Here is a 19,442-nt window from a genome sequence, read left to right as displayed (position 1 = left end):
GCTGTGTTCTTTTTAACTATGTAAGGTCTGAAGGCAGAAAGCAACCATTTATAACTGAGAATACCCCCAAAGGCCAATGACATACACAGACCTTGCTCTAGTGACTAGGTGACACTATATAAAAATTGAATTATATAAAATATGAATTTACTTTAAGTGAATCAAAATGCATTTCTATTGTTACCAGCTCTAGATTTAGGGTATCAGGTCATTAGGCTTTCTCCAAATGATTTCATATTAAGTTCTTCTTTTTTTTTTTTTTTTTTTTGAGGTAGGGAGGGGCAGTGAAAGGAGAGAATCTCAAATAGGATCCACGCTCAGTGCAGAGTCGGATGCAAGGCTCGATCCCACAATCATGAGATTATGACCTGAGCAAAATCAAGAGTTGGATGCTTAACCGACTGAGCCACCAGGCGTCCCAAGGTCTCATCAAGCTTTCATCTAATACAGAGCCAAATGCAGCCCAAATTCTAGCTCTCATTTGGAAGATGAGATCTACAGCTGAAAATGATTTGCCACTTTATATAGAGGTTAAAAATGACATCTTTTCAAATTTGCTTTTATTTAAAATTTTTTTTAAACATTTATTTATTTTTGAGAGACAGAGACAGAGCACGAACAGGACAGGGGCAGGGAGAGAGGGAGACACAGAATCCAAAGCAGGCTCCAGGCTCTGAGCTGTAGCACAGAGTCTGATGCGGGACTCAAACCCACAAACTATGAGATCATGACCTGAGCTGAAGTCAGACACTTAACCGACTGAGCCACCCAGGGGCCCCTAAATTTGATTTTTAGAACTAAGTTAAGAACAAGCTTAAATTACTCTGCTACTTTTACTACTATGAAGAAGTCAGAAGAACCAAGGAGAGTGTGAGAGAGAATGTGGCATCTCTGCAAAAGCACATACAGCACACAGACAGGACTCATCTTTCTGTGGAGCCCACGCATTGGGGTACTGGGAGACACACGCAAGTATGATGCTAAAAGAAGAAAGAAGTTTTGCACACTCTTGTTTTTCAATCACTACCACCCTTGGGATCAATCTTTCAGGCTCCCTTTGTACTTTATGGTATGCATTATATAAAATGGACACGTAACAGTTATATCAGTATAATTATATTAGTATTATATATTATATCAAATATATAATTATATATTATATATAATATCATATATTATATCAAATATATAATTATATATTATATATAATATTATATATTATATCAGTATAATTAGATAGTATTTTCCTGTAACTTTTCCTTTACGATGGCCCCAAAGCCTTAAATAAGTGAATATAGAGATGTTACCTTTTAGCTCTTTACCTACAAAATACTCAACTGAAAAATAAACCACATTAAGAAACTTATATGCATGTACACCTCAGATGTACTTCTTCTTAATACCAGATAAAAGACACACCACCATTATGTTCCCCTAAGCCTTCTTCGTTGGCGTTACCTTCAGATTCTTATAGGCATAAGAAAAGGGCCCAGGGGAGCATCACTGAGCATTTTAATGGAACAAGGCCAAAAGGAAAACTTTGTGAATTAAACAGATGTTCTAGTTTAGAAAGTCATTTGAACAATGAGTAAAATCTCCAAATAAATTTCAAACACGGGGGCGCCTGGGTGGCTCAGTCAGTTAAGCGTCCAATCAGGTCATGATCTCACGGTTTGCGGGATCAAGCCCTTGTCATTGTGTGAGCTGACAGTGCAGAGCCTGCTTGGGATTCTCTCTCTTCCTCTCTCTCTGCTCCTCCACTGCTTGTGCATACTCTCTCCCTCTCAAATTTAAATAAACATTAAACAAACAAACAAACAAGAAAGGGCACCTGGGTGGTTCAGTCAGTTAAGTGTCAGCTCTTGACTTCAGCTCAGGTCACGATCTCACGGTTTGTGGGTTCAAGCCCCACATCAGGCTCTGTGCTAACAGTGCAGAGCCAGCTTGGGATTTTCTCTCTCTCCCTCTTTTTCTACCCTTCCCCATCTTGTGTGCTCTCTCTCTCACTCTCTCTCTCAAAATAAATAAATAAACTTTTTTTAAAAAGAAAAGAAAAACAGCTTTATAGGCAACAGTTTTTTTTTCCTAAATAAAGTATTTAATGGGTGCCATTTTTAACCAATGGCACAATGTCAAATGAGTAATTATAACATTTGATAATATAATCTTGTAGTTCAAATATCAAATAAATTTCACACATATTTTGTTTTCTTTCTTGGTGTCAGGAATAGAGTAAAATCAGTTAATTAAAATCAAAATCAGAAACTACTGCATACATGGCTCAATTTTGAAACAAACCAAATAAAAACGTTGTTTTCAACCTAAAATATTATAAGCTTCAAAATGATTATACACACCTAACAATGAATCTTAAAAAGGCAGCTCTGATATGGATTTAACACCAGGTCTTCAGTAATGTTTTTCATTAAGAAATTCCAGAAAACCCTTCAAACACTATAAGCAAACAGCATTCTTGATGATACTGGCAGAAATTTAGGAAGAATTAAATTTCATTACCATATTGACTGAATTCAGGAAGCTTGCAAATGACCATTTTTCACCCCTGTGATATGTGGGATATAACTCATCACAGCATTATATGTATTCACTGATTTTTTTCTAAGCATTTAAAAATGAGCTGTCTATAGCCCTATAAAAAAGTAGCAGCCTCTGTAATTTTAAAAGGATATTTCATATAATTTGTATTTTTTTGGTGCAATTATACCATGAATATGCATTAAAACACAGTTTAAGTATGCAAGTGATGAATCACAGGAATCTACCCCCAAAACCAAGAGCACACTGTATACACTTTATATGAGCCAACCTCACAATAAATTATATTAAAAATAAATAAATAAAATAAAAATGTGGTAACAGCAAAAAAGAAAACAAAACAAAAAAAACACAAAAAAACAAAAAACACAGTTCAAGTAAGAATACCCACAGGATCCCTAATCAACTCATTGCCTATCTTTCTGACAGCAGGTAGACACATTCACTATAAACAAATAAAATAAATTTAAGCTAATCAACAAGGAAGTAGCAAGTTTGTTTTCAAATCTTGGAAATCTGAAGTAAATTATTATGTAATTAGAATTCCTCACATAATTACACAACACTGGTTTTCCTAACGTTGGTAGTTCTTGGATAAGTATAGTTTGGTAGTTATTGGATAAGATCTTGTTTATAAATTGCCAGTTAATCCTATCACATTCATTTTTAGCTCCTAATTGTCATAAAATGTAAAGAGATCTTAACTGGCTAAAATCTCTTGTTGGCAAAAGTCTTAACCACTTGGGGCTCAAGCAAAATCTAAAGCCAGATGACCGTAATACATGCTTGTTAAACAGGGGGCAAAGAATTCTCAACAATCGAGATGATAGTATTTACTCAATTCAACAAATTATGTTTTCTTTGGCTAGGCTGTAGCTAAATATTTTCCTGCTAACTTTAAACATGGACGTTACTGGGTCTTTTGAAACTGTGGACCATTCATAAGCCGCTGACACCACAAATAACAAGCAACTCCTCCCCTCCACTCACACACACCTAGGTGAAAATCTGGCCTCTGAAATCTCATCTGAGTATGAATTCATTTCTTTAAATTACAGAGTTAATACAGTAAGAAGAAAAAGACAAAAATCTACCAACTAGGCTGAGCTGCCATCCTCTCCATGTAGTCTTTGGCCATGTCTCGAGCTTCAATGTTTTCAGGATACAGCACACAGAACATTGCCAAGGCGCCCAAGTTGTTGCCGTAAATTTCATTCCAGCGGGCGCTGTAGTCCTTGGGGTCCCAGGGAGGGAGGTACTCCAAGGGGCTGGACAGCATGGTGTGCACGGCCTCGGTAAGCCGGGCGGCAATGTGCTCATGGGAGCCCGCAGCCCTGAGCTGGAGCTCCGCCACCTCGTCCCTGGAGAAGAACAGCATCGGGTGGCTGTCGTAGTGGGCATTGGTGAAGGGAATCATGACTTCTGGGTTCTCGTCGGTGACGTAGGCTGACACAAAGCAAAACAAATATATGAAAAACACACTGGGAGCCCCCCGTGTGTGAGTCCTCATCGTGGCATCAGATCTCCAAGTCTCCAAGGCAGCCAAACCATCTTCGAAAGATCCTACATGAGGAAAAAGGAAGAAAAGGGTATGTCAACCAGGGGAACATGACCAATAGGAAACACAACCTTGCTTGTATTATGAGGTCTAAATATTTAAAAAATAAAGCTTATGAATTTAGATTTTTTAAAAAAATGCAACAAAAATCTGAACTAGGAAGAGACTTACTAAAACCTAATAATTTAGTCACGGGAATAAAAGGTACAACATAATAGGTAATACAGTCAATGATATTATGATAGCGTTGTATGGTGACAGATGGTAGCTACGTTTGTGGTGAGCACAGCATAATGTCCAAAACTGCCAAGTCACTAAGTTGTTCACCTGAAACTAATGTAACACTGTGTCTCAACCATACTTAAATAAAAATAATCTAATTTTATTAATTAATCAATTAAACATGATACATCAGATATATATTCACTGAGGGAAACAGAACTTTGGACTTGGGGAAACCATGTAATATATTTGCTCAAGCAGGGAAGAAAAACTCTCCTTGGTATTTTTCTCACACTTTGTCATACAAAAAAAGTTTAGATTTTATGGTATTTTCTAGACATTAATATGAAAACCACAGTAACCAAAAGCTGGTGGTGAAATGTTGTCTGGGAATCTGAATGGACATTAGGAAAGAAGAAAAATCCTGTCTTTCCTTCTTTCTTTTTTTAAGTAGGCCTCACCCCCAGTGTGGAGCCCAATGCAGGGCTTGAATTCACGACCCTGAGATCAAGACTTGAGCTCGGATCAAGAGCCGGATGCTTAACCCACTGAGCCACCCAGGCATCCTAATCCTGTCTTTCTTCATATTGGCTCCTTTACTCTGGCCTCTCCCAGCTTCCTAACAATCTGCATTCTAAAGCAGGGATTAGGATCAATACATCTGTAAGAATGTGAGCAGACAAAATATTACGAGTAAGGCTATATTCTCTTTGTGTCAGCAGAAGGTGGGGACGGAGAAGACAAAGCAGGGTAAACCGTCAGCCAAGCCCTTGCAATCCCTGGGCTGACATCAGCCAAGTATGCAGTGAAAGACCAGACAAGGAGCTGCTGAGACTAGAAACTGACAGGCCTTCACTCAGAAAATAAAACCCCAGAATCAAAAGGCTGAAAGAACATGTGTGCATTTTCCCCTTATTATTTGACACTGCTGCCCACTTTTTCATTTTGCACATGGGATTTTGGTATGTCATCCAGTAAGTCAGACACTGAAACCAAGCTCATATTTTCTTAACCACTTAACTTTCTTAAAAACCCTTTTTTTCAGTGGCACAGGTTAAAAGAACGTCTTTCAAATACAAGAACATTTAAAAAAAAGAGAGAAAAGAAAAAAGAAAACCTCAGCCTAGTCTATGTCTTACATCTGGGATAAAGCAGGCATAAAATCCCCCAGAGGAAAGTCAGGGAATTCTTAAAATTCTTCAGAGGGGAAAGGTTATAGAAAGCAGACCAGAAAAAGACAGTTTTATGTAAATAATGAACAGTAGTTTTCAATTATTAAAGAGAGAAACTGATGGAGAAAAATCAACCTCCCCAGCTGAACACAAACTATTTTTCCAAGGAAAAACTGCCTCATCAAATTCACAAGAAAGAAAACTAAAGATTTAACACACATTGGAGATCAATCCACATTCTCAGCTTGCTGTATCTCCAAGAAAAAGGCAATATGGCATCACTTATGGACGCTGCCATTAATTCTAATATTCTGTATATTTCTGAATGTGTTTTAGACTATATGTATGAAATTCAATGGCAGCAATTTTGCAAAGCATTTTAGATGTATTTCAAGAGTAGAACTTGTGATGAATTAAAAAAAAACTGGTATAGCCATGCTAAATAAAATATATGAAATAGAAATAACTCTTGGAATCTACTCATATTATGTCTAGCACCCAAAGCTTCACGGCGGCTGGCTAGACCCTTCAAGGTCAGAGGCCTGGCCAAAAGAAATAGTCCTCCTTGGTTATGTCTGAGGAGGGGTGTGGTCTCTGGCAACACAGAGACATGGCTGGGTCTGAAGTCATGCTTAGTCCCCACTGCCCCCACCTCCACTCCGAGGCTTATTTTTTGCTCTTTTTCATTGAATATCCATGCAAACAATTAAAAAAAGAGCTTGCATATGTTAAATCCCCCAAAGTCTAAGGCTGGATGCAGTTACCAATGCAATTAACACTCTGGACGTTTTAGGCACCCAGTGTGAGGATGGATTAGGAGTTTTTCCTTTGATGCTTAATTGAAGATCTTCTCTCAACTACTCATTTTTGAATGTGTAGCTCACGTTCTAGGTGTTTGTGAGGTGCTGGATTTTGGAGGGATGGCTAGGAACCCACTGGGAGACTAGAATTTGTCTTAGATCCTATAACAACATTCCCTAAACGTAGCTACAGGCAGATTGGTTTTATTCTCTTCCTCCTCCTGTTATCCATACTATCCTCCTACTCAGGTCCAGAGTTACTGAGGTAGTGGGGCGCTCCAGAGGATCCCTTACAATGTAGGACTCACGCTGTGATCCCAGGCACTTCTGCCACATTGCGTCCAGTTACGTAGGTCATGGCTAAGTGTATTTAAACAAGAAGAGTTGCTCCTGAAGCACAGAACCTCATTAAGATGTTGTTTTGGGAATGATGCCATCTCAACATGCCAACTGTTATTGAAAGTTCCCTAGTTATTGCTTCAAATTCACATGCGGGTATGAGGGCAGAAAGGCTGTGAGCTACCTACCACACATTTAAGACATTAATTCTTGTTGGAATACCATGTGGACCAATGTAGAACCCACAGAAATTCCACAGAACAATCACAAAGACTGCCTGAAAAGAAAGGACCACGGCGCTCATCGTGTCACAGACTATGTTGCCTTCTTATTACATTGCACTCAACCACCCAGCCTTCACAGCTCTCCCGGTGATTAAGGCCTTTGTTGACCTATCCAAAGAGTTCATTTCTTCTGTATTTGGCACATACTTGTATCACATGGAACTATTCTGGCGGTTTATATGCTGTGCCTCACAGAAGGTGGGACCATAGCTTCCTCTTTGTATCACAGGGCTTAACACTGTGCTTGACGAGGAAAAGGCAGCTCCTGATGCTGGCTGAACTGAATTAACCCTTGGGTTAGGACTGGCAGAGTAGATATCATTACTAAAAATGAGAAAGGAGAAACCTTATTCTCCCTTATTTGAAGCCAAAGCAAGTTTAGAATTTTTCAGAAAAAAATTCTGCTAGGAAACTTATAGAGGAAACAAACTATTTACAAGGCCTAGAAACTCCGGCAGCCTAAAAATAATTTTGAAAGAAAGATAAAAAAGAAAGAAATTAAACCTAATTAAAGCCTAACCCAAACTACTGAGGCTGATAACCTAAAAGGAGACGTCTACCATCTTAAGTCTGTCTAGAAAATTCCATTGAAAAGCCCCTATTTCTAGTCTTTGGGTTTCCTCTTTAAACTTCTACCTTCTGGGGGGCACTTGGGTGGCTCAGGTGGTTAAGCTCTGACCTTAGCTCACGTCATGATCTCACAATTCGTGGGTTCGAGCCCCTCATCAGGCTCTGCATTGACAGCTTGGAGCCTGGAGCCTGCTTCAGATTCTGTGTCTCCTCACTCTCTCTGCCCCTCCCCGACTTGTGTTCTCTGTCTCTCTCTCTCTAAAAAATAAATACGTATTAAAAAAATTATTTTAATATATACATATTTAAACTTCTACCTTCAGCATTCTGTGTACCACTCTGTGAAGAGTTGGAATAACATGAAAGGAGCATTTCTCAAGATAATTTTAGGTAGACCACAGATGGACAGGTTTTATGCCAACTTATTTCAATGTATGTTAGGAAAAACTATAACTAGTACATCTAACCTGAAGTTTTAACAGCAGATATAAAATTCCTATTTACAACAAATTTAAGTTTAAAAGTTTATATTAAAAAAAAGTAAATAGATAAGGCAAAAATTGTTGAAGGTGATAGCTGAATGACTACTGGAAGATGTTGAAATGCTGAGTAAAACAATGGCCACTGAGTTTACCAGAATGGCCAACTCGGAGGCATTCTAGGGGGCTCAGTATGTTATGCGTCCGACTTTGGCTCAGGTCATGATCTCACAGTTCCTGAATTCGAGCCCCGTGTTGGGCTATGGGCTGACAGCTCAGAGCACACACACACACACACACACACGCACATGCACACACACACACACACATACTCATTCACACACAGACACACGCTGGACAAGTCTATACTTTCAGAGGTCTGTGGATGATCTCTCAAGCCATTCTCCCCCCAGTTCAGTGTGTTGCAGACACAGCAGAGCACTGTCAACTCCCTTCAATCTTCAGGCTGCATTTGGCCCAGCTCAGAGCATAGCATTTTCAATATGGCAAAATCACGAGCAACCCTCAGCAGGTGCCGCTAATATTTCAGTTTACCCATAGTTCAATTCTCAGGATAGTTCTGAATGACTCTACTGAGCCTCATTTCCCCTAAAAGTCTTTCTCTTCTCCTATAACACACTAACTTTCCTTATCCAGCTTTTCTTCCCATTCTTTTGTTTCACTCAACACAGTTCGGAAAGGAAAACATTCCTAAATTTTGACCTAATCAATGACTGTAATATACTGTAGTCATTTAAGAATTAACCTGTCACTACCAGATAATTGAGACAGCAATTTAATCATCTCCACCCTGCTTATATCAGTAACAGTCCAAAGTTTGACATTATGCTTAAGCCAAGCCAAATAACACAACAGGTGTCTCTAAGAAGATGCCTGAATTCTAATTGTTTTAAGTAGGTCCTCACAAAGCAACAATAAGCCTAAAATTATTTTGCTTTAATCCTGGTTCCAACAATCCACTGCAGCTGTTATGGTTACTGACACACAGAGAAATTTTGTGTAAAATGCTTTTCACACATTTGATCTTTAATTTATAATAACTTAATATTACAAACAGTATTTAGAGTTAGTGTCTACTGATACTCTAACAGTATCTTACAGGCAAAACTAGAACCCAATCTCTTAAATGCTAAGCCAACATTCTTTTCTTTAATGAAATTTTTAACAATATTCAGTGACATTAAAAGTTCCATTTTTGCCATCCTTACACAAAGAAAGCACAGAAAGAATATGCTGAGAAGAAAAAGAACTAGAAACTAGACTAGTAACATGGAGTTTCAAAAATGAAGGTTTCCAAAAGGTCTGGGACAGTTTATAAATGAAACACATGATGATACAAAAGGTCTTTCAATTTCCTTGGCTTCAGAAAATGTAGAAAGTATAAGGATTGAAGACTGAGATTACCCTGCAGAAAGTAAAACATGTCCCAAATTAAGATGGATTAAAAACACTCTTACATTATGATTAACACCGGGCATGGAGCTGGGCAGACATGAGTATAAACCCCTGCTCTGCTGTCTGCTAGTTTTGATCAACTGACTCCTGCTCTCAAAGTCTCCATTCTCTCATCCATCAATGATCCCAACTTCACAGAGTGATTAAATATTATGTGATGCACTTCACATAGAACCTGACATGAAGGAAGGGCTCTATAAATAATTTTTCTAATGTTTATTTATTTTTGAGGGTGGGGAGAGAGACAAGGAGACATAATCTGAAACAGACTCCAGGCTCTGAGCTGTCAGCACAGAGCCTGACACAGGTCTCGAACCCGGGAACTGAGATCATGACCTGAGCCGAAGTCAGACGCTTAACCGACTGAGCCACCAGGCACCCCAGAGCTCTATAAATATTTTTAATAAAGGGGAAGAAGTTTGGGGCATGCAAGGTTATATTAATCCATCCATAAAAGTTTTTTTTGAAAGAAAAAGGAGCAAAAGAAGGAGAATCACAGATATTAACTGACTGAGCAAGGTCGAGCGCTTGTTAGAAACTTAGCTGAAACTTGGGGCGACTGGGTGGCTCAGTCGGTTGACCGTCCGACTTCAGCTCAGGTCACAATCTCACGGTTCGTGAGTTCGAGCCCCGAGTCAGGCTCTGGGCTGATGGCTCAGAGCCTGGAGCCTGTTTCCGATTCTGTGTCTCCCTCTCTCTCTGCCCCTCCCCCATTCATGCTCTGTCTCTCTCTGTCTCAAAAATAAATAAACATTAAAAAAAATTTAAAAAAAAAAAGAAACTTAGCTGAAACTCAAACACAATGCTCCTGACTCTAACACATATTTCATTAGCTCGCTCAATACTCACTGGAAAAGAATGAATATAACCCTTGAGATTTTTAAGTACTGGGCAGGGGTTTGGCCCTCAAAGAAAAGAATAATGATTAAATAAATGATTATCTGAGTTTGACTGCCTCCCAAGGTCTGTAATTCTTGGGTGTATAAAAGGTGACTGCTCTTACTGTATTCTTTCAAAAGGGCCAGTATATAACAGTGACTAGAAAAGAAAATCTCTGGTTGGGGAGTGTTTCCTAGTAACAAATTTATATGACTGAAGGGATGCGTGAGTACTTGGGAGACATCTGTTGCCATTGCCTGAGTTGATAAGACCCTAACCTCAAGGGTCTGCTGTTGGCTCAGGCAATGTCATCAGTATTCCAGCTGATCATCCTGGGATGTGCTATCTGATGATAATAAAACTAAAACCCTTCTCTCCCAGGATATCAGTGCATTCATTCATAAGAAATACAACCATCAGTCAGATTGGGAGATATTTTCTGACTTCATCAGAAATGTACACAAGGAGTAAAATTATTAGATAATTGCTGGGGGAGAGGCCCTGGGATTGGGGTAACTCAACCAGTCAAGAGCATAATTTGCTTGAAAGGAGGCTGTGTTGTCAGCATATATCACAGATGCCCTTGGGGTATCATTAAGAACAAACATTTTTTAATTGAATCATTTAGGAAAGAAGAGCAAAATACATGTCCCACAGCTCCTGCCACCAAGCCCATCAAGCTCAGCTCAAGAGTACTGGCTCCAGTTTGCCCAAGCCAATGGATGGGCCCAGCAGTCAGTTAGTTATGTGATTAGGACAAATACCTCCCACAGTAGAACTGGATGTGCCCATATCCATGAAGGGCTAAAGCAGTCCTGCTGACCAGACAACAGAACACTCTTCCTTGGAAAATGTATAGACACTGTAGAAGTCAGCAATTCTTTCTCGTGTGTTCTTCCACTGAAAACCAAGTTCCCTCATTTTTAGGCCTCTAATTGGGTTTTAGGCAACTCTGATGCCCTGAGAGCGCTAACGTATTGTAACAGAGCCGCACATTTCCTTCTCTGATCTATTTTGGGATTTAACTCTCAGAGAAACCTATTTCCAAGTATTTGAGAAACAACTTGCTGTGGTCTCACACACACTACTCCACTGTTTCCATGGATTTTTTAACTAACGGAATGTACATATTTTTAAGGTTCTCCTTACTTGTCTATTTCAATTTTTATTAAATGTATAATTTGGATAATTTTTTGAAAAATAATTTTACCTCAATATCAAAATAAAACCTTATATGTCCTTCATAAATTTCTGTAGTGAAATAAATCTAACATTATTCTTACATACATCAAATCCTAAGAAAACATATGGTTTTGGTACTATACAATCATTCCCTAAAATTATACTCCCTGATGTGTAAAGCCTATAGACTCAGCCAAAAAAGAAAAATTTAAAAACCAAGGGCTCTTAATCAAATTGAAAGTTCCTTTTACTGAGGGCTTATTGTTTTCCTTATTTAGGATGAAATGAAATATATCTCCCCAAAAAGTCATTTCTAAACAAAAATCCACGATATGAAATTACAGCATACGGAACCCCTAAGAATTTACACGCACTACTGAGGGAGTAATTACAACCCTGAACCCACACAGCAAAACCACACCATGTATAATCATGGCACACATCACCTTCATGCTCAACACTGGAGGAACTTGAAGTTAGGTTTGTAAGTTAAGTGCAGCTCTGTGCAGTCCAACACTGTCCCCAGGAAAGTGTTTGTGAAGATAACACATTTCCTCACAATATAATCTGGACCTCACTTCTTTCTTAGGCCAACAATGATAACTATAACTTTCTTCTGTGAGAATGGTTAACCGAAATTATGTTTAAAATGAAGGCTCCAGATCCCATTCACAAGAGGGCTACTTGAGTAAGTAATTTAGTGGTTCTCAAACTGAAGGCATCATTTAGCAGTAGAGTTCTGTCTGCCTGGTGCACCTTACTACAAAACTAAGAACCATTAAGGTCCAGCTTTCGGGGCACCTGGCTGGCTCAGTTGGTAGAGTACGTGACTCTCGATCTCAGAGTTGTGAGTTCAAGTCCCATGATGGGCATAGAGCTTACTTTAAAAAACAAATAAATGAAGGTATTACCTAAATAAATAAGTGAATAAGTCAGATCCAGGTTTTAAGAGCATGGCTGTCTTACAGAAAATAGAAAGAAAGTAAAATCTGTACTTTCACGGAGGCAAAGTGAAAGCAGGGTAGAGGTGTGGTGGAGGATCTACAAATCACTTGGGAGAACACTGAAGTAGCTAATTTTGCTTACAAAGAGGAAATGAAATGGTTATACTTTTTTAAAAGTTGTACTTATTTAAGTAACCTCTGCATCCATTGTGGGGCTCAAACTCATGACCCTGAGACCAAGAGTTGCATGCTCCTCTGACTGAGCCAGCCAGGAGTCCCGAAACAGTTCTACTTTCTAAGCTATAAATCAGTTGTAGTTTATCTAGCAGTCTAACAACTGGACATCTTCTAATTGGTACCTCTTCATTACAATTTTGATTTTCTTTAAAAAAATTTTTTTTCACGTTCATTCAATTTTGAGAGAGAGAGAGAGAGACAGTGTGCGAGCAGGAGAGGGGCAGACAGAGGGAGACACAGAATCCGAAGCAGGCTCCAGGCTCTGAGCTGTCAGCACAGAGCCCGACGCAGGGCTTGAACTCATGAACCATGAGATCATGACCTGAGCCGAAGTTGGACACTTAACCAACTGAGCTACCCAGGCACCCCTTGATTGATTTTAATGATGGTATTGGAATACCATATCCTATAGTATTTTCAGAACTTTTTACTTGGATACTATTTTCAGAATAATATAATGCTGAGTATAATTAACTGTATTTCTTTTTGGTATTCCAAAACTTTTAAGAAGTAGTAACTTATGAACATGAAGTTTTCCAATGCACTTTTTTCCACAACTGGAATATCCATGTAGGGGCTAAGAATTACTTATAAACATTAATTAATTAACTCACTTATGTATTGAGCAGCTATTAAATCAAAGAACCATGCTAGGCATGGGGTAAAAACTAAACAAGACGGGTGCCCAGGTGGCTCAGTTGCTTGAGTCACTGACTCTTGATTTGGGTTGGGGTCACGATTCCCACATTGTGGGATCAATCCCCACACCAGACTGCACTGAGTGTGGAGTCTGCTTAACATTCTCTCTCTTTCAGGGCACCCACGTGGCTCAGTCGGTTGAGCTGTGAGTTCAAGCCCTGCATCAGGCTCACTGTTGTCAGTGCAGACCCCACTTCAGATCCTCGGTCCCCCTCTCTCACTGTCCCTCCCCTGCTTGTGCTCTCTCTCTCTCTCTCTCAAAAATAAATAAACATTAAACAAAGATTCTCTCTCCCTCCTCTGCCCCTCTCCCCGCTGCTCACATACTCTCTCTTTCTAAAAAAACAAAAGACAAAAAACAAACCAAAAAAATGTAAACAAGAAAAACTATGCTCTTCAATTAATAACTATAGGATAAAAATCTAAAAAAATGATGTTTCTGAGTTGTGTTTTTTTAACTGCAGAGCTTATATTACTCTGACAATAAAGATGAATAGAATTCTCCCTTAGTCCAACATAATTTATTTAACTGATTATTGACTATACCTGGTACAAAAAGAAAATTAAAAATTTTTTTTTCCAAAATTTTTCTCAACAGTAAGTAACCAAAGCTTTCCTGGAAGGGTATGCAAAACCACCTATGGCCTTCCCAGCAATAGCTTTAACCATGAAAACACTCTTTTCTGGCATTACTAGCTAAAAATATAAAGCATAGAAAGGAAGATAAAGATACCGAAGCCCATGGCTGAATGCAACTGCATATAGCTTCAAATAACAATTAAACTAAACCATAAATACTCATGAAAACTAAAATACAATTTTTCTTCTTGCCATAGATTGATGAAGGCAGACTGGTGAGGTGGCTAAGAGGGGTATCAGAGTGGCCTTGGTTTACTGCTCTGTGACTCTGGACAAGTCAACTATAACTATCTAAAACCCTAGTCCCTTATTTCAAATGAAGATGAAAATAGTATTTGTGTCATATAACAGTTGGGAGATTAAATAACACCTAGAAAGCATTTGCCACTTTCTGGTAAGAGTTCCCCCAAAATACTTGTCCATCACCATTCACCTCAGAACATGGTTAGTGGCTGAGCATCTGGGTGGCTCAGTCATTAAGCATTTGACTGGCTCAGATCATGATCTCACAGTTCGTGAGTTCAAGTCCCACATCGGGTGTGCTCGAGCCCTGCTTAGGGTGAGCTTGAGCCCCGTTTCAGGTGAGCCCCACTACTCTCTCTCTCCTCCTCCCTCTCTCTTTCTGCCCTCCTGGTATATTCTCTTTCTCTCTCTCTCTCAATCTGGCTTTTGCTCACTTGCACCTTCTCTCTCTCTCTCAAAAAAAAAAAAGAAAAAAAAAAAAGGAAAGAACATGATTGGTGGCTGTGGGCACAAGTTGGAACCAGACTTCCAAGGTCTGAATGAATCCCAGCACCACCACAGCCCTAGCTATGCCCCTGTTTTCTCTTCTGTAAACTGGATAATACCTTCCTCATAGGGTTTCTGTGATCTTTAAGTAGCTGATTTACTTAAAACATTAAAAGGGTGTCTAGGATTTAGGAGGTGTTCTGTAAGTGCTAGCAGCCATCATCTTCTTATCGATGAGACTGCGAAGGTCAGTCCAACTGAGAGCAAGGGGGCCATGACAGCAGGAGGAAACGCTCACAGAACTAACACACGAAGAATGTTATTTTTAAAATAGGTATAATGCATTGTGTGTTCAGAATCTTGCAGAGTCATCAGGAGCCTAAAAATACCAAAATATTTTGACAAATATAAAGTATGTGAAGTCAAGAGGTTTCTCCTTCCTGCTCAACTGCACATTTATAATTTTTAGGCGACATATTCCAAGTAACTGAACACATCTGAGAAGAAAAGAAATCTTCAAATCTAACACAATTTCTTCATCAACCAATATTTATATAGAGAGATAAAGCTTACAGATATACCATAATGACGCATGTGTTTACAGTCAGAAAAACATCCTAAACCTAGAAACCCCAGTCTTGATGAAATTTAAAAGATGAAAAGAATCACTTCTAAACCTAAATACAACTTCAAAAATCTGATGTTTGATTGAAATACATTTTCTACTTCCCCTAAGTGGCAATATGCATTAACTTTCAGTTGATAATGTAATTCCTTGAATTTGTGGATAAAACTACCTTTAATTCTGTGACCAACGCTCCCCTTTGATTTTTAGGTATGTGACTTCCTTTCTTACCATTTGTGATGGTTAATTTTATATGTCAACTTGACTGGCCATTTCTGGATCGTCCGTTATGGGGTTTCCACAAAAGTTAGCATTTGAGTAAACCAAGTAAACGAGACTGTTCTCTTTGATGTGGGTGAGCCTCAGTCAATCCACTGAGGGTCTGAACCGAACAAAAAGGTAGAGGAAGGGAGAATTCATTCTCATTCGTGTGCACACTCGCTCTCCTGCTCTCTTGTCTGCCTGCCTGCCTGAGCTGGGCCATCAGCCTTCTCCTGTCCCTGGACTGGGGTTACACAACCAGCTTTCCAGAAGTTGAATATTCTCCAGAAGAATACGGTTTTGTTAAACCATATTCATGATTAAAACAGCTTCTTGTGAGTACTTTCTAGTGGATCACTGGGCCCAATGGTGGTCAGCGGGAAGCCCCCACCCAACCTTCTTTTTAGTCCAATCATCTAAATTCCCATTAGAATCATGAAAGTCTTGCCACACACTTTGCCCCATTAGAAAATGTGGTGATACTCTTCACCAAATCTTCTTTTTCACTCAACTTTTGCTGATTTTTTCTCCCCAGGAAAATGATTCTGTCTCTGTCCAAGGATGTTGCTGTTGAAGCACAGGACACAGCAGAATATACAGTGTTGTACTTACAGACCGCCTGAAAGCTTTAGGTAGTATCTAAAAAAAGAAATACACAGGGGCGCCTGGGTGGCTCAGTCAGTTGAACATCGGACTTTGGTTCAGGTCATGATCTTGCGGTTCGTGAGTTCGAACCCCGCATCAGGCTCTGTGCTAATAGCTCAGAGCCTGGAGCCCGCTTTGGATTCTATGTCTCCCACTCTCTCAGCCCCTACCCTGTTCACACTGTCTCTCTCTCTCCAAAATAAATATTTAAAAATATAAAAAAAAAAATACACAGAAGTTAGGCAAAAAGCTTAAAAGAATTTCATGGGAAAGTAATTTGCTGGCATCAAACCCATAATTCCAGCATAATCAAAATTAAAATTTCATTTACTGGATACGTATATACATTCATGAATATGTCTACTGAGTATATACTGCAAAGTGATGTTTTTCTCGCTATATTTAAAGTTCTTTTTCATTCCTTACTTATATTCAAGCACTCTTCAATTTTTCCAACCTTCAAATACTCACCAATGACAAAATTTAATTTTTTCTTTTTACTGCCTTTCACATTCTCAACCATTTTTATATGTACTTTTTTTGATTCTCATTTTTGTCTCACAGATCATAGTTCTTTGGCACCAAAATCCCTGAGTACTTTCCAAATGTCCTCTCATGAATCATAATCAAAACTCAGAATACCACAGACTTGGTCTGTGAAACAATGATACATACATGTAATTAACCCAAAGATGCAGGCACTGTCTTCTCAGGACTTGCCCATCTCAGTTATTGGCAACCAATCCTGCCAGCAATTCAGGCCCAAACTCCCGCTCCTTCCCTTACCTACTCTGCCTCTATGTTTAAACCATCAGCCAATTTTGTTGACTCCATCCTCAAAATATACCTAGAATCCAGACACTTTCGCCACTGCCATAATGCCTAAGCCACACCATGTCTTGCCTGAATCACTGCAAAAGCTTCCAAACTAGTCTGCCTGACTTCACCCTTACCTCCCAATGGCCATTCTCAACACAGGAGCCGGAGCCATCCTTGTTCGATCACAATTCAGATTATGTCACTGCTCCATTTAAAACCCTCCAACGGCTTCCCCATCATTCAGAATAAGAACCAAAGTGCTTACAATCGCTCTCAAGATACAACATGGCCTGGCCCCGTTGCCTCTCTGCCTTCACAACCTACAGCTCTTTCTCTCTTTCCCCATTCTAGCCATGTGGCATCCTTGCTCTTCTGGTACACATGGGACACGCTCCCTCCTCAGCATCTGTGTGCTTGTTCTTTCTGCTTAGAACGCTACCCCCAGACATCTACATGGCTTGCTCTCTCACCTCCTTTAAGTTTTTGTTCAATGTCACCTTCTCAGTGAGGTTGGCTGTGTTCATTTTACTTAAGTCAATCATCACCATCCCCTAACTCCCTTCCGGGTTTTATTTTTTCTTTATAGCACTAATAATCTTCTAATCTACTATATAATTTACTTATTTCTTTTGTGTGCCTAGCTCCATCCTCTAGAATTAAGCTCCAGGGGATCACTTTGCTTCCTGCTATATCCCTAACACCTAGAAGAGTGCCCAGCTCTTAAGAAACATGCAAAGATCATTTACTGAATAGATTAACTAATGTGTCAAGATGTAAACCTTTAAAAACTGAGGGATAATTATGTATATAATCATATAACTATACAAACATAACTACATATAGAGAAGTGATAAAATTCTTTGTGTACCAAGACAAACCCTTTGGAGGTAAAATGTACTACAACCTTGACCCTTTCAAGGTTACGCAGGGCAATGATTACGGTTTACTGACAGCTGGCACCATAGCCGCTGCCTTCTCAACCCTCCTTTGAGCACAAAGCTCGCACTATAAGTGAGAGGTACTGCTGTGCCCCTAAGTCTTGCCACGTCCTTGTTAAGGTGCCTGGCCCACCTCAGATCTCACTCCTCACCCAGAGTATCTCATTTGGTTTCCCAACAGTCCATGGATGGTTTGCATGGGTTTTTCTCAGAGCCTTTTTCTAAACACCACCTCAAAACTTTCAGCCCATTTTACATGGGGTTAGACATTCCACCACTTTTCCCATCCACTCCTGCCCAGACCGGGCAGGCCTCTCCTTCCACTGGCTAGTTGTCTTGGTGCTAAGACTTTCACTGAGGTTGTTCTGTTTTGAAATTTAGAGTGATTCCCTTCATGTCCCTCCTTTTAACTATATTCCCAAAGATTATTATTATTATTATTTAATGGTTTGGTCTAGGGGCTTTATTAGTGCTGCTATTTACAAATAAAAAAAAATTTCCTGTACTGCTGACATTTCTTTTATCTGGAGAATTTAAAAGAATAAAGATGCTTTCTAATGAATTATTATTTCTTGTACATCTATACCACTCCTGTTATTTTGTGCTAAATATCTTATTATGGTGAGTTTCTATAGATTACTAGGAAATAATCTTTAAGGAAAAGAAAAGCTTTACTAAACTGCTGGAGACTGATAACTGGGCAGAAAAGAATAAGCACTGGCCACAGATCCACAGGCCAAAAAAAAAAAGTGTCCTGCCAGAAATACCCCAAGTCAGAGCCTATAATATGGCCAGATATTTAACGTTTGTGTCTGTATGTCCAAGGTCATGCATGCTTTACTGGATATCTTGGTGAATATCCAGTTGACTTGACTGTCTACATTTCATACTGTCTTTAACATCTGGGAATCTGGCCCCATTCTCCACATCTCCTAATCTACGCATATGCCTCTCATATCTGCCCTACCCATTTCACCCAATCTCTGCTCACAGCCAGGTCCCACCTAGCTGTTTCTTTTGGTCAAACCTGATGGCATTCTCTTAGTTGAGCTGGATGCTGGAGAAAACTCCTTTTGTACTAATCCTTTTGTAAACTTTCTTCTCAGGTCTAGTCCTAAATGAATGTGGAGGCTAGATGACCACTTGTCAGGCAATTCCTGAGTTAAACGAGGCAGGGGAGGGGGACCAGGTGTTCATTCTACCTCAATCCCAACTATAAACCTGAGGCATCAACTTCTATCTTACCTCTGCATATCTACCCACTCACTCATCTCCAATCGACTCTTTAGTAAAATCCTTGCTGTTGATACTGTGGATTTTTGCCTCTTTCCAAAAGTATTCACTTCTTCCTTTATCACCTATACTTTGGGACAGTGATATATCTTTCAA

The 19,442-nt window shown here is 39.4% G+C and overlaps 1 protein-coding gene across 2 annotated transcripts in view; it reads right to left on the bottom strand.

Annotated features, from left to right (window-relative positions):
* DSE (dermatan sulfate epimerase) overlaps nt 1–19,442 on the bottom strand; it is an 80,900-nt gene that overhangs the window by 49,262 nt on the left and 12,196 nt on the right. For both annotated transcript variants that reach the window (XM_030316206.1, XM_030316207.1), the window contains exon 2: nt 3,651–4,119. In XM_030316206.1, coding sequence (XP_030172066.1) covers nt 3,651–4,066 — 416 coding nt within the window. In that variant the 5' untranslated portion in view covers nt 4,067–4,119. The remainder of the gene's footprint in view (nt 1–3,650; nt 4,120–19,442) is intronic.

This window comes from Lynx canadensis, chromosome B2 (genome assembly GCF_007474595.2).
Source record: "Lynx canadensis isolate LIC74 chromosome B2, mLynCan4.pri.v2, whole genome shotgun sequence".
Lineage (NCBI taxonomy): Eukaryota > Metazoa > Chordata > Mammalia > Carnivora > Felidae > Lynx > Lynx canadensis.
Note: the sequence above shows the minus strand (reverse complement) of the source record. Positions and strands in the feature narration are given on the sequence as shown.